Raw genomic sequence first — 16,596 nt, forward strand, 5'->3', positions numbered from 1 at the left:
TGGTCAGTGTGAGTGTTTTGTGTTTTGGGGTGGGTTTTATGTCAAGTGCTGTTGCTTTAACTGCAAGGTTCTGGTTTTCTGTGGAGTTGGAAATGCCTGTGAGCTCCTCACAACTCATCCAGCTTCTTTCATACACCTGGCAATGGTCACCAATCACCTCAATGTGCCTGTCTCACACTTGCTTGAATCCTCTATTTGGATCCATACCCTTCACTCCAGGAGGTTCATGGATCCACCAGGCTCAGGATGATTCCTGAGGACCATCCAAGTGTGGGCAGTGTAAGAGAGAAGCAGAGCAGGGTCAGCTCGTGGGCCATGACTGAGCACAGCCACCCCAGCAGCAGCCGTTCCCCATCTCCCAGGCACAGCCATGCCCACAGCATGCAAATGGCACTGCCATATAGGATTAGCCCAAGAGAGGCCTTTCTTCCTTCCGTATTCCCAGGAAAATCTTCCTCCTGTTCCTCCTCCACCTGCAGACATCAACTGCTTTCCATTTCTGGGCTCAGACATGGCTGGAAGGGTTCACTGAAGCCATCAGCCATCTCATTGCTTCTCCATGACATATCCTGACCCTCTCCCACACCTACAATGGCCAATCACGGCTGCTCAAGACCTCCCGCTCTTCAGAAGAGGCCTCGAGCTTCTTGGTTCTTCCTGGTGCTTATTATGAACTTCCTCGCTCTCTCCAGAGTTCATGATGAGCTTTCTTGTCCATAACAGCCCCTTTGTGACCATGTCCTACTAAATGGTTGTGTTTGTATGATCATTTGTGCAGAAAGGGCAGTCACAGGACAGCACCCAATATGTCAAAACTGATGCCCAGTGAAATGCCGTAAAGCCCTGATGAGTTCCCCCTGTGTCTGTGTCTCTCCTGGAAGGAGTCTGTCCCGAGAAGGGGATCCAGCTCCTGCCACTCTCTGCAGAGGCACATGAGCAGTGTCCATCACCTGGGGACACAAAGGGCGACGTTTGCCAGACACCCTTCATCTGAACCACTTAGATGTGTGCTTGTGGATGAGGTATGGAGCCTTATAGTGCAAATACCTATTTAATTGTCATTGCCAGAGGGGCGACCACAGATGCAGTGTACTATTTTACACATCTTTAAATATAAGCATATACGACTGACATTCCTAGACATGTTACACAAACACCTGAAGGATTATTCTTGCCTTTTAACATGATTATCCACTAAAGGCCCACCAGCTTTACATCTCAGGAAATGGGATCCAGAGTCCAAGGGCAGGATGGTTTGGGCTCTGTGCTGGGATCTGGAAACTGAAACGTGCTCCCATCTCCCAGCCCCCTGCCCTCCTCAGTGAGGGTGTGAGACATTCTGCCAGCGAGGGCTGAACTCACAGCCATGACCAGTATCTTATGTCCAACTGCAGCCAATGGTGTCCTGCCAGCTCAGGATTGAGCTTCCATTGCGGGAGGTGTTTAAAAGATGTGCAGATGTGGCACTTTGAAAGGATATGGTTTAGCGGTGGTCTTGGCAGTGTTTGATTTATGGTTGGACTCCATGTTCTTAATGGTCTTTTCCAGCCTAAATGATTCCATGATTCTCTGATTCTCTGATTTGGGTTGAAACCGTTCCAATCCCATCACCTCCAGCTTCCCTCGGAGTCTGCTGTTGTGTGGCACAACTGTCCCGGCTCTCCAGGCAGGTTGGGCACTGGTTTGGTGTCTGCATTGGCAGTTTTCCCCTTCCTGGGGTAAAAGGCTGTTGAGCAGAGACAGTTGTAGAGATTTGGGTCACAGGGGTTTGCAGCAATCCTGTCAAACTCTGAGCAGGATGAGCTTTGGAGCCCAGGAACAATGGAGATGCTCTGAAGGATGTTTGTGAACAGTGGTGCTGTCACTAGTAGCAGTAACAGGGAACTCCTCATTCTCACTGATGATCATGATGAACTAAAGCTCTTTAATTTCATTCCTAACAGTCATTCTTGCTTTTCCAAGCATCTACTACACCTCAGCAGTTGTGTATTGAAAGAAGTTCTTAGAACAATGCTTTTTCTCTCACTTCTTTTTTGTTCTAATCATTTAAAGAGTACACCGGTTGGACAGAATTACCCCAAAATTGTGCTTCTTTCATTATTTTTCTACTTTTTAATTATTTCTTATGTGGTGTGTTGTGGGGGTTCCATAGGAGAACAGTTTACTTTTGAGACAAAGGTGGCCAATGAACAGATCCCAGGTCAGTGCAAAGGCCCAAAGGAGTGCAGAATCTTTATGTGTGTGCCCTGACACACACTGTCACCTGCATTTCCAGTCTCTGCAGTCCCAACAGTGCAGCAGAGTCTGGAGTTCTGAGCTCCCTTCATCTGCCCTGTGTGACACGTGTAAAATGGAACTACCCCAGTCCAATGGCTGGTTTTGAATGTCTTCACAGCCTGAAGCACCACATGGGTCAGGAGACAAGCCAGGATACCCAACCAGGACTCACATGCTCTGCTCTTACAGTTCAGGTGTTCCCGGGAATCTCAGCAGACATGTCATGCTGATATCTGGGTGCAAGGAGCTGGTCAAGTGCCTCGTCTCCATTTCTATGATGATGGATTTGTGTCTGGCTGATGTGCAGACTCTGTACATGGATGCTGACACCTCTTGAACAACCTGCTCTGAAAAGATTAACAAGGGGGGCTGTTCTTTCTACAAGGGCGTTAGACCCTGGATTGGGGCCAATGAAAAGGAATGCAAAAGTTGTGGTCAGGACTGTTTGGGGGCACTTGCAAAGCAGCCCTGCACATGTGAATTATTCCTGTGTTCAGGGAGCACCTGAGAGCTGTCCCTAAATTGAAAACATGAAGGGGTTGAAAGGACAGCGTCACTCAGGCTCAAGGGGACCTCGGGAGGTGTCTTGACCAACCTCCTGCTCACAGCAGGGTCAGACCAGATTGCTCAGGGCTTTATCCAAACACATCTTGGTCACTTTCTGGGACAGAGTGGGTGCGCACTCCTGGGAAACAGCTTCCAGTGCTGGGCTGTCCTAATGACTGGAAAGTTTCTCCCTTTCTACAGCACCTTTCCAAGCCCAACCATCCAGATTGTTTTTACTCATCTACTTGCACACTAACACAGACCATAATATCCTGCCTTGGACACAAGAATATTGCAGTGGATGACACTGAATGCCTTGCTGACTTCCAGGTAATAGACCACCACTGGTAACAGACCATTAATGTTCTCCCCACATCCACCACCCTGTCCTTTCCTCACAGAAAGCAAAGAGGATGGACAGGCACAACCTGCCCTGGGCAAACCCCGTCACCTTCTCTTCCAGACACCCAGAAATGGGGTCCCAGTGGACATGCTCTGGGGCACAGCCCTTAGTTCCCCTGCTCACCCATTGGCCATTTTGAAAAGTGCACACACTGTGTGAGAGCTGCCAGTGGTCAGGGAGTCCCCCCAGTCTCCATGAGCTTTCACAGATGGTGCAGAGTGGCTTCACTGTGACATCATCCTGCTGTCCCAGCTCCTGGGATGCTGCCCCTGCTGTCCCATAGACTGGAAAGGATTGTGCTAGTTCCCCTTTCTGGGGTAAAAGGCTGTTGAGCAGAGACAGTTGCAGAGATCTGGGTCACAGGGGTTTGCAGCAATCCTGTCAAACTCTGAGCAGGATGAGCTTTGGAGCCCAGGAACAATGGAGATGCTCTGAAGGATGTTTGTGAACAGTGGTGCTGGCACTAGTAACAGTAACAGGGAACTCCTCCTTCTCACTGATGATCATGATGAACTAAAGCTCTTTAATTTCAGTTCGAACAGTCATTCTTGCTTTTACAAGCATCTACTACACCTCAGCAGTTGTGTCTTGGAATAAGTTTTTAGAACAATGCTTTTTCTCTCACTTGTTTTTTGTTTTAATCATCTAAAGAGTACACCGGTTGGACAGAATTACCACAAAATTGTGCTTCTTCCATTATTTTTCTACCTTTTAATTATTTCTTATGTGTTGTGATGTGGAGGTTGCATAGAATAGTTTCTTTTTGAGACAAAGGTGGCCAATGAACAGATCCCAGGTCAGTGCAAAGGCCCAAAGGAAGCCAGAATCTTTATGTGTGTGCACTGACACACACTGTCACCTGCATTTCCAGTCTCTGCAGTCCCAACAGTGCAGCAGAGTCTGGAGTTCTGAGCTCCCTTCATCTGCCCCATGTGACATGTGTAAAATGGAACTACCCCAGTGCAATGGCTGGTTTTGATTCTCTTCACAGCCTGAAGCACCACATGGTTCAGGAGACAAGCCAGGATACCCAACCAGGACTCACATGCTCTGCTCTTACAGTTCAGGTGTTCCCGGGAATCTCAGCAGACATGTCACCTGATATCTGGGTGCAAGGAGCTGGTCAAGTGTCTCATCTCCATTTCTGTAATGATGGCTTTGCTGCCTGGCTGCTGTGCAGACTCTGTACACGGATGCTGACACCTCTTGAACAACCTGCTCTGAAAGGATTAACAAGGAGGGTTGTTCTTTCTGCAAGGGCATTAGGAGAGCAAAAAAGACCCTGGATTGGGGCAAATGAAAAGGAATGCAAAAGTTGTGGTCAGGACTGTTTGGAGGCACTTGCAAAGCAGCCCTGCACATGTAAATTATTCCTTTGGTCAGGGAGAACCTGAGAGCTGTCCCTAAATTGAAAACATGAAGGGAAAGGAAGGACAGTGTCCTTCAGGCTCAAAGGGACCTCGGGAGGTGTCTTGACCAACCTCCTGCTCACAGCAGGGTCAGACCAGATTACTCAGGGCTTTATCCAAACACATCTTGGTCACTTTCTGGGACAGAGTGGGTGCGCACTCCTGGGAAACAGCTTCCAGTGCTTGACTGTCCTCAGGACTGGAAAGTTCCTCCCTTTCTACAGCACCTTTCCAAGCCCAACCATCCAGATGGTTTTTTACCCATCTACTTGCACAATGACACAGACCATAATATCGTACTTTGAACACAAGAATATTGCAGGGGATGACACTGAATGCCTTGCTGACTTCCAGGTAACAGGCCATTGTTGTCCTCCCCCCATCCAGCCACCCTGTCCTTTCCTCACAGAAAGCAAAGAGGATGGACAGGCACAACCCGCCCTGGGCAAACCCCGTCACCTTCTCTTCCAGACACCCAGAAATGGGGTCCCAGTGGACATGCTCTGGGGCACAGCCCTTAGTTCCCCTGCTCACCCATTGGCCATTTTGAAAAGTGCACACACTGTGTGAGAGCTGCCAGTGGTCAGGGAGTCCCCCCAGTCTCCATGAGCTTTCCAAGATGTGGAGAGTGGCCTCACTGTGACATCGTCCTGCTGTCCCAGCTCCTGGGATGCTGCCCCTGCTGTCCCATAGACTGGAAAGGATTGTGTTAGTTCCAGTGACCCCTGACTTGATCCCCATGCACTGCTGCTTGTTCTGACTCCAGCCACAGAGATCTCAGAGACCTTGCTGGTGAAGAGGGAGAATGAGAGGACACAGGGATTCTCACCTCTTATTATATTCATTAGTGTCCACACAGTGTCTTTGTTTCTCCTTTAACTGTTCCTGCAGTAGTAACAGCTCATTATGGGCCCTTCAATTTCCTTACAGGTCTGGACTGAGTTCTGATCTGAACTGTTGCTGTGCTTGGAGGCTGCTGTCATTGAGACCAGATGAACTCACTCCTGCCACCCTGCCTGGCAGTTCATTCCATCCGTGTCACAGCTCTGTCTGCAGCACTGACAGCTCCAGCTCCCCCAGTCAGGTCCCTGGCTGAGGACATTGCCTCACATCTGGGCTGAACCACCCCAGCTGTGGCACCAGCCCAGCTCTGACCTGCCACAAGAAACCTGGTACCAAGTGTCCAAGAGCCCATGTGTGCAAAGGCTTTGAATCAGAGCACAGACATGACATGGCCAAAGACTGATGAATGTCTCTCTAGACCTAGGAGTGTAAAACCAGAACAAAATGCCTGAAGTCATTCAACTGAAGATATTCCTCCCCTAGCTTGGAGGAATTAGATCCTTTGCTGTAATATTGCTGGTGTCCTGTCTAATGATGGGACAAGAAAAGTTGATTCTCATATGAATTCTTTGTTTAATACAAAGAACACAATGATGGGTCTCTTCAGAGGAGAGAGAATCAACATCACTGATTACTTGAAGCTGTTTGAAAGGATGTGTCCCCGGAGGCCCAGGGACACCTGGAGGGAGCCCAGAGGGGACAGAGAAAGGGACATCATGGGCTGCTCCTGTGCTGCTGAGCTGGGCTGGGCTCCTGGGACACAGGGAGCTCATGGCAGCGGCAGCGCTGCAGAGAGACAGCTCTGCCCAGGAGCAGCTCCTCTGCACACGCAGCAGGGCTGAGGGCTCTGCCTGCAGCACCGAGGGCACAGGACCAGGCACAGAGAGGGAAACGCATTCTGGGCTGGGAGGATGCTGAGAGTTCACTGCAAATGAAATCCTCTGAGATATTAAGCCTGCAGCTGCAGGGCATTGAATCTGCAAATCTTGGTAGGATCTCATAAAGCTGTCACATTGCAGAGCCTGCGAGAGATGTAAGTACAGCTCTCAGAGATTCTCTGATCAGAGGAGAGGATGTGCTGCAGAGCAGGGATTGCCTTCTGCACTGTCAGAGTGACAAGACATGAATGCTGCGTTGTCCCCAGGGTGGCTGTGAGGTGTAAATGTAAATGTGCAGGCAGGGCTGCCCAGGGCTGTCCTGCAGAGCAGGGTCCCTGCACCCCAGGGCTGTGCCGGGCAGGGACTCTGCCGCCTGCCAGGGTCAGCGCTCAGCCTGCCCGGGAGATCCCAGCAACACTGAGGGGAGAAGCTGTGGGGGGATGAGCGACCCCCGACAGGGCAGGGTCCTTCTGCTGCTGGGTTCTCCGTGGGTCGGGGCTGCTCACAGCTCCAGCTCATTCCAGAATATTGACAAGAGGAGGTTTCAAGGAGAAGACAAAAAGTACTACAAAGATAAGGAACCTCCCTGAGTCTGTGTTTTCAGTCTCCTACTCTGGGGATTGGGTGGTGATTAAGGCAGTTCTTAATTTTAAACAAATGCTTGAGACACATGAACTGCAGTAGGTCTTCAAGAGAATACTGACATGCCTTGCCTCTCCTCTGCCTATGCAGAACCAGCATCACCTTTGCTGGACACCTTACACTTAATCTGTAATCTGTTTTCCAGCCTGCAAACAGGAAGATGCCCCCAGGCAGTGCCCTGTGAACAGGCAGGATCTGTAGGGCCAGGGGGAGGGCACAGAGGGTGGGATGGTCTGTGAGCACTGACAGGGAAGAGACATGGACAGGGAAACACCTCCCAGGGGAGAATCTCCAGGCAGCAGGGAAATGATCAGAAAGGAGAGGAAACCAAACCCGGAATCGTTATGGGAGGCAGAACAGAGAAAAGTGCCTGTGATCCCCTGCAGTGCAGATCCCTCCTGTGAGCAGCCCCCTGGGCTCCTGTCCCACCCAGCAAAGCCTCTGCCCTCAGGGCCGGGGGCTCCAAGGCATGAAGCAGCTCCTGTGCAGCCAGAGCTCCAGTTCCTCTGCAGAGCACAGGGGCTGAGAGCAGCTGCCCGGCAGTGTTGGTGTCTGGGAGGTGCTGCACAGCTGGGGAAGGGTGACGCTGTCTGAGTGCCCGGCTGCCTCTGCCCTGGCCTCTCTCACACCCACCCTCACCGCATTTTCCTTCTTGCTGCCCTGCTCTGGGTCACTGCTGTTGGGATCTTGTTCTTGCTGTCAGGCTCTCTGGGGATGGCAGTTTCAGCTGCAGAGTCACAGCCTGATCTTGTGGGTCCTTTCCTGCAGGTGTGTCCATGGGCACACGTGTCCCAGCTTTGCTCTGACCTGTGGGCTGTGGGCAATGCAGTCTGTGGGGCTGCGGAATGAGCTGAGTGTGTCCTGGGCTAAACGTTGGGTGCTGAGACCTTAGGAAAGGGTGAGACCTGTCATGGTCTGAGGTGGATCCCTCTGCTCTCAGCAGTGCCTGGTGGCTTTTCAGGGTAACATGGGAGAGTGATCAGGCTCCATCTCAGAAAGGTGCCAGCCCAGGGCAGCTGGAGCAAGACAGAGGGACAGAGCAGCTGCCCTCACTCTGCACTGACCCACAGGCATCCTCTGGTCTCGCAGGACTCGCTCTGTTCTCCCTGAGTGCAGCAGAAATGCTGCGGGTTTCTGACACCCAAGAACGTCAGGATAAAGAGAACTAAGGACATCTGGAGACATCATCCAGAGAAGAGGAAGGCCCTCAGCAGAATATTGAATTGGACTGAGAAAGCTCAGCTTTGCCACATGGTTGATGCCCTAGGATAGATCCTCCTGTCCAAAGGGCAGAATTAGGAGAATTGCACAGACCTATTGCTTTGGAAACTGCTGAGTAAATGGAAGAAACAACAGGATGGATATAAATTTTATTTTGTTCTGTGGAAAAAATAAATAAAAAAAGGCCCAAAAAGTACTTTCCACAACCTACAAAGGAATACATCTTTGGAACTGTGATTGTTGCCAAATACGTCTCTATATGAATTCAATATATATATGTATAGGTATATATTTTACAGTGAGCATAGCAGTAGGGTTCTGGCAGCTCTTTTTAGCAAACTGTGCTAGTCTTCGTGTGTGTTCAGCACTTACTTTGGGGAGACTGCTCCTGCTGCTGTTTGGATTATGTTCAACACCTGAGGTGAAACACTTTTTCTATGGTATAGTGTGCTTTAAGTTTATATAGAGGAATGTTTTATCTGGGGAAAACCAGGAGAAGAATACACATACAAAGGCATACAGACATTTTGAGAAGGATGAGAATATTGGTTTCAACTAAGTAGATATGCGAATTTTAAATAACAAAAATAAGCTATAGGAGAGAAATTAATCCAGAAACATGTATGGGTAGGTCTTTACTATCACAACTGCCATGTTAGTCAATGAAAAACATTGAAAAAAACCATGAAAAACAAGAACGCTCCGCAATGAATATGGAGGGAGGTGTAAAAAAACCTGGAAAGCCCAAACTACCTTCACCATCTCTGTTCCTTATCACTGGGAAAGCAAGTGCTGACAGCCCTTCTGTATTAGCAGAACCAGGACAGTCCCCACCGTTCCTGTGGCCCCACTTCTGCAGAGCTGGGCTGACTTATCGACGGCCCATGGGCAGAGCCCCTGCTCTTGGTTGCACATTTTCCAGCACCAAGCAGGGCTATAGCCACAGTGCTGGAGAAAGTTCTCCTAGGAAAAGAAAAGGGTGTCTGTGTGTGACAGGGGAGGGTCTATGGGACTTGGTATCATTTTTGTCGCAGAACTCTTCCCTGGCTTCTCACTGTCTTTTTTTTCCTCATGACAGCGCCCCATGCTCAGGAAAAGCAAATGTCCAACAGCAGCTCCATCACCCAGTTCCTCCTCCTGCCGTTCACAGACACACGGGAGCTGCAGCTCTTGCACTTCTGGCTCTTCCTGGGCATCTACCTGGCTGCCCTCCTGGGCAACGGCCTCATCATCACCACCATAGCCTGGGACCAGCACCTCCACACCCCCATGTACTTCTTCCTGCTCAACCTCGCCCTCCTCGACCTGGGCTCCATCTCCACCACTGTTCCCAAATCCATGGCCAATTCCCTCTGGAACACCAGGGCCATCTCCTACACAGGATGTGCTGCACAGGTCTTCTTTGTATTTTTCTTGCTTAGTGCAGAGTGTTCCCTTCTCACAGTCATGTCGTACGACCGCTATGTTGCCATCTGCAAACCCCTGCACTACGGGACCCTCCTGGGCAGCAGAGCTTGTGTCCACATGGCAGCAGCTGCCTGGGCCACTGGGTTTCTCAATGCTCTGCTGCACACAGCCAATACATTTTCACTGCCCCTGTGCAAGGGCAATGCCCTGGGCCAGTTCTTCTGTGAAATCCCCCAGATCCTCAAGCTCTCCTGCTCACACTCCTACCTCAGGGAACTTGGGCTTCTTGTGGTCAGTGCCTGTTTAGCTTTTATGTGTTTTGTGTTCATTGTGGTGTCCTATGTGCAGATCTTGAGGGCCGTGCTGAGGATCCCCTCTGAGCAGGGACGGCACAAAGCCTTTTCCACCTGCCTCCCTCACCTGGCCGTGGTCTCCCTGTTTGTCAGCACTGCCTTGTTTGCCTACATGAAGCCCCCCTCCATGTCCTCCCCATCCCTGGATCTGGTGGTGTCTGTTCTGTACTCGGTGGTGCCTCCAGCAGTGAACCCCCTCATCTACAGCATGAGGAACCAGGAGCTCAAGAATGCCATAAGGAAACCGATGACTGTTTGCTTTCTAAAAGCAGTCATGAGCTGACCTCTTTCTTCTGCATGTTACTTGTAATATAACTCATAAACAGCTCAGCCTGAGTTTTGTAGGGTTTTTTGTTTTCTTTGGTTTTCGCTTTTCATGGTTTTATTAATGCTCTCCACAAGCAAAATCATTTATCATCTTATGTCTATGTATATATCTACCTGTCTCATGTGACCCATAATATTTGTGTAAATGCAGAGCTGTACTCTCTGTGTCTTTAAATGAAATGAAGGACCCTGCACAGCCTTGTTTGCCCAGAATCCTCTCTCTGACATCTCTGGGGCTGCAGGAGCGAAGTCTGTGTGCTGTGGGGGAGTGAGCAGGAGCCACCCTGAGCTGGGTCTTCCTCCCACCCTGACCAGCATGAATCTGCGGACTCACCCCATGGCCCTGGGCACCACAGCCCACTTGCTCTGCAGAGCAGCACCGCCAGGTCGGAGCTGTATGGAGCATGGGAAGGGGGGCAGGAACATCTGGCCAGGTCAGCATAGCTCAGCTCTCTTGGGAAAGGGCTCTGTGGGGAGACGGGATGTTCCAGGAGAAGAGTGGGGCACTGTATGTGTGCAGGAAAGACATGGAAAGAGAAACCCTTTGCTGCAGGTGGCAGCTTGGGGCAGGTGGCCCTGGCACTGTGGCAGCAGGACATTCCTGAGGATCCCCTAGGCCAAATGTCTCATGCTGTCCTGGGGAGCCAGTCTGGACCTGGGTCTGGAGCTGCCTGTGCTGGAGACCCACTCAGCTTGCTGGCTGGATGAACATTCTCACTGTCCTTCATTCCCACTGGTCCCCACTGCTGTGGGACCAGTTCCAGTTCCAGTGTGGCTGCTCTGCGGGCTCGGCTGGGGAGAGGGCAGGGGGGTGGCACAATTCAGGAGGGGGTGGGAGGGCTGAACTGGCAAATGCCCCAGAGAAGAAAATACCAGTGAACAGCTGAAGTGTGTGAGTGTGCAGGGCTGGCACACAGCAGTGTCCTCTCCCAGCCAGGCCTCCTGGGAGAGCCCTGAAGCACCAGCAGAGCAGGGGCTGGTGTGTGCCCATGTTCATGGGACAACCTGGGGAAACTGGCCCAGGACAGTCACCACAGACCAGCCCCTCAAAACCACCTTTTCCTGCACTGGCCCTTCACCCCAGCTGAGAGAGGTTGTTCATCCCTCAACACAAGGACACTGAATGAGTAAGTCAGAAGCCAATGTTTCCACCGCATGGATGAGATATGAGCATGCATATCATGTACATAAGAAGAACCCAACTCAGTACAACTGAGTACAACATCAACTATTCCTGCATGTTCCATGAAGGCCTGAATGCAGCACTAGGATGTGCTGCCTTGAACTGAGGTCCCCATGTCCATTCCTCATGACGTGGGACATGAGGATGGCCATGCCTAAGGATGTGGACATCCTGGATCATGGGGCTGAGGCCTATTGTCTGAGGCTTAACAAAGCCAAGTGCTGGGTCCTGCACTTGGGTCACAACCCCAGGCAGCGCTAGAGGCTCAGGGAGGAGTGGCTGTAAAGCTGCCTGGTGGAAAGGGTGTTGAGCAATAGCTGGCTGAATATGAGCCAGAATGTTTCCAGGTGGCCAAAATGCCACAAGCATCCTGGCTTGTATCAGAAATGGTGTGGCCAGCAGGACTAGAGAAGTGATTGTGCCACTGTGCTTGGCACTGGTGAGGCCGCACCTTGAATCCTGTGTTGAGTTTGGAGCCCCTCATCTCAAGAAGGACATTGAGGTACTAGAGAGAGTGCAGAGGAGGCGACAAAGCTGCTGAGGGGCTGGAGCACAAGTGTGATGAGGAGCGGTTGAGGGAGCTGGTGCTGTTCAGCCTGGAGAACAGGAGATTGAGGGGAGACCTTCTCACTGTCCACAACTGCCTGACAGGAGGTTGCAATATGACAGGTCTTGGTCTCTTCTCCCAAGTAGCAAGTGATAGGACAAGAGGAATTGGCCGCAATTTGCACCAGGGGAGGTTTAGATTGGATGTTAGGAAAAAAGTATTTCCCGGAAAGGGTTGTCAGGCATTGGAACAGGCTGCAGTGGGGGAGTCACCACCCCTGGAGGGGTTTAAAGGTGTTTAGACGAGGTTCTCAGGGACATGGTTTAGTGCGAGAGCTGGGCTATGGTTGGACTCAATGATCCCAAGGCTCTCTTCCTATCAGAGTATTCTATGATTCTATGATTCTGCCTCAGATGAGGGTCCACAAAGCCAACTCCATTATGGACACCTGGCACAACCCTGACATTTGTGTGTGTGACTCTGGGAACAAACCCCACTGACCCAGTGAGGTTCACCTCAGTTGCCCTGTGATTCTGGATTGTGTTTTCAAAATGAGGAGGCAGAAGAGGAGATAGAAATGATGTCAACATAAAAGCAACTGTTGCTGCAAAGAAAGTTTCTCCACTCAAACCTTCAGAGGCAAATGCATTTGTTTAATTTGATACAACAAGCATTCTATTATCTGGTCAGGTCCTGGGCTATGGGGAGGGGGATGAATGGGTGTGCTATTATGAGGTCAGTTGTGTCTCAGACACTCATAATCCAGTCAGAATCCTGTGGCTGTGAAGGGGACAGTGGGGTCAGTTCTGTGTCTGGAGGTGACAGCCCAGCAGCAGGGACATGGCTGGGAAAGAACCTCTACCCGAGGGCCCACAGATGTTACCCAGGAAGAGAGACGGGTTGTCACGTCCATCCCACCTGAGAACATGACGGGACATCGGCAGGGACATGGTCGTGTCTGTCAGAGAAGCTGAAAGGCCAGCAGCTCTCATGGGATTTAGAAGACCACGGCGAGGTGAATTCTCTCCGGTCAGGTAAAAGACCACAAGAAGCCTAATGGGTTGGGTCCCCTGCATGAAGGGCAGTTTGTGAGATGGTCGAGCTTTTCTTGATAGTGGGAAGAAGCAGGAAAGAGAAAAAAGAAGTCTACTTGGAAGGTGACAAATGGATATGAGGAGGAAGAAATGTGACTGGAAGGCCAGTGCTGTGGGGCAAGAGGTGACCCAGAGGGAGCTGGATCAGCCCATGGTTTGTGTTCCAAAGAGCAGCCAGTGAGGGTGCAGACACAGCAGTGAAGGTGCAGAAATGCTGGGGTGAGAGCAGGTGGGGAAGTGAGATCGATGTCTGCAGCCTGCAGGGAAAGAGGCTGGATGTCATGGCTTCTCTTTTCTGCTTCAGAAAGCAAACCAAGGGGTTTCTCAGCATCAGAGCTGAAGAAATGACTCAAAGGAGACCTCATGGTGGCTACAGCTTCCTCACAAGGGGAGAAGGAGGGGAAGGTGCTGATGTCTTCTCTCTGGTGACTAGTGAAGGAGCCCAATGTAAAGGTGGAATATGTGTCAGGGGAGGTTCAGGTTGAACGTGAGGAAAAGGTTCTTCATCCAGAGGTGCTGGACACTGAACAGGCTCCCCAGGGAGGTGTCACGGCCCCAAACTGCCAGTGTTCAAGAAGAGACTGGACAACGTCCTCAGACACACGGGGTGACCTGTGGGGTGTCCTGTGCAGGGACAGGAGTTGGACTCCATGATCCTTTGGGTCCTTCCAACTCAGGACATCCCAATATTCTATGAAATACTAGGTCAAAAGTCCCTGTTTTCATTGTACAGATGAGATGTAAACACACACATCATGTGCATGTCCACTGTGTGCATGTGGTGAGATGAACCCAAGTGAGCACAAATGCCATCAGCTGTTCCTTGGGCTGCCATAAAGGTCAGTGGGACAGAGATGGTGTTCAGGGGCCTCTTCCAACCTGCGTTATTGTAGGATTCCATGAATCTTTTCCTTGGAGAGCTCTTTCACGTCAGAATAGACAGACAAAGAAGAACAAAAAATCACAGGCAGGAGCAGAGATATAAAATGCCCCAGAGTAAATACAGCAGCTCCTCTGAGGAACGTTTCTCCACTCAAACCCTTGATAGGAAATCTATCAGATAAATTTGATGAAAGCAGCTCAGTTTGATCTGCTCACACACTGGACCACAAGGAGGGTGATGGTGGGTACGATGCCATGTGGTCACTGTGTCTCAGGAACTCATAGTCCAGTGGGAACCAATGGCTGTGGAGGGCACTGTGAGGTCACTTCTGCCTCTGCAGGGGATTGGCCAACAGCAGGAACATGGCTGGGAAAGGACTGTGAGGTCACACACACGAGACGAGCAATCGCGCCCAATCAGCATGGCTGGATGAAAGGCAGGTCCTGCTTGACCACCCTGATCTCTTCTGTGACAAGGTGACCGGCTGAGCAGATGAGGGAAAGTCTGTCGTGGGGAGTGAATCTGCCACACGGGCTGTGGGTGTTGTGTCCTTAGACTGCAGTAAAGCCTGTGACACCGTGTCCCACAGCATCTCCTGGAGAAGCTGCAGCTCGTGGCCTGGATGGTGTATCTGTGATGGGTAAAGAACTGGCTGGAAGGCATTTTGTCCCCTGGAGCCATTTGTCCCCTTCCTATTCACATGGGCATCCCATGAATGCATCACTGCTCTACCCCAGTGTAGACAGGCACAAGGCCTTCTCCTCCTGGACCTCTCACCTCACCTGTGCCACTGGTTTCTCCAGCACCCTCATCCTGGACTGTGGAATGCCCAGAGCAGCCCTCGCAAGACAGTTTGACAAAGCCTTTTTTCTACTCCTTCCCCACATCCCTGCTCAATCCCCTCATGTACAGATCAAGGACCAGAAAGGTTGGGTACAAGGAAGACACTGAGAAAAATGGTCAGGAAAGCTTTGAGGTGCACAGAGAGCCCATCAACATGTTGGCAAGCTGCTCTCTCTGAACAAGCCCAGAAGACCAGCACAGCATTTGCTGCGTCCCAGAAACTCGCCTGGAAGGTTGCGATATGGAGAAAAGGTTTGGTCTGGGAAGGGACAGACAGGGGCTGGTGGAACTGGCTGGTGTGACCGTGAGACGTCTCTCCAACACCTCAGAAAGGTCACATCTCTCAGGGAGGCTGCATGGTCCTCTGAGAAAGAAAATAGCAAAAATGACTTATCATGGAATCATAGAATAATTGTGGCTGGAAGAGACCCTTAGGATCATTGAGTCCAACTATAATCTAATTCTGGCAATAAACCATGTCCCTAGAGCCTCATGTGTATGTCTTTTGAACACCTTTCAGTGATGGGGACTCCACAACCTCACTGGGCAGTCTGCTCTATTGCTTCAAAACCCTTTCCCTGAAGAATTTCTTCCTCATATCCAATCTAAACCTCCCCGTGTGCAACTTGAGGCCATTTCCTCTTGTCCTATCACTTGCTACTTGGGACAAGAGACCAACACCTTCCATCATAAAACCTCCTTTCAGGCAGCTGTAGAGAGTAATAAGGTCTCTCCTCAGCCTCCTGTTCTCAAGGCTGAACAGCCCCAGCTCCCTCAACCGCTCCTCATAAGGCTGGTGTAAGCTCTAATTAACCTTCACCAGCCTTGTCACCCTCCTCTGAACTCTCTCCAGCACCTCAATGTCTTCCTTGCCATGAGGGGCCTAAAACTGACCCCAGGATTCAAGGTGCAGCCTCACCAGTGCCCAGTACAAAGGGATGATCACTTCTCTAGTCCTGCTAAAGCTCTGATTGAATCAAGGCTTGAACACCTTGGTGTGACTCAGTTGGTGACAGGTTGGACTGCAGACTCCTGAGGTCCCTTCAACCTCAGTTCTCTCATGATCCCATTGTGATGTTGGGCTCTGTTTCAGACTGGAGCAGAGCAGGCGATGATGGGGCAGGATCCACCTGTGCTGTAGGTGACCATCTAAACCAACATCTCAGCCAGTGAACCAGCCAACCCCTCAGTGTGACTCGCTCTGGGCAACGTGTGAGGAGTCCTGGGCAGGGAAGGTTCAGAGGGCATGGGGCGCTGTGCAAGACACAACATGATCTTGGCTTCATGCCTGCAGGCCCATCAGATGTCAGTTGATGTCAATGGATATTAAAATAAGAAGAACTGAAGACAAAGATCCAAAGCAAAGGAACGTGTCAACGTTCTTTTTCTTTCTTTGTTTCTTTCTTTGTTTCTTTGTTTATTTGTTTCTTTTTTTGTTTCTTTGTTTGTTTGTTTCTTTCTGTTTATTCATGTATGTATTTATGTATTTATTTATGTATTTATTTATGTATTTAAGTATTTATTTACTTGTTTACTTATTTACTTACTGATTTATTTATTTATTTATTTACTTACGTAGTCATATATTTATTTGCTTATTTATTTATTTTATTTATTTATTTATTTATTTATTTATTTATTTATTTTATTCATTTTAAAGTCTTTGTAGGGGAGTCTCTTTTCTTTGGAAAGGAAAGAGTTCTCCAGAACTGGGCATGGGTTTAGGACACAAATGTCTTC

At 50.2% G+C, this 16,596-nt stretch overlaps 1 protein-coding gene across 1 annotated transcript; it reads left to right on the plus strand.

The window, feature by feature from the left end:
* The first annotated feature begins 9,320 nt into the window (after window positions 1-9,320).
* On the plus strand, window positions 9,321-10,262 carry LOC102095610 (olfactory receptor 14J1). The gene has a single exon (XM_005515804.4). The coding sequence runs from the start codon at window positions 9,321-9,323 to the stop codon at window positions 10,260-10,262; it is 942 nt and encodes a 313-aa protein (XP_005515861.2).
* Window positions 10,263-16,596: the final 6,334 nt, after the last annotated feature.

Source organism: Columba livia, unplaced genomic scaffold, assembly GCF_036013475.1.
Source record: "Columba livia isolate bColLiv1 breed racing homer unplaced genomic scaffold, bColLiv1.pat.W.v2 Scaffold_291, whole genome shotgun sequence".
NCBI lineage: Eukaryota > Metazoa > Chordata > Aves > Columbiformes > Columbidae > Columba > Columba livia.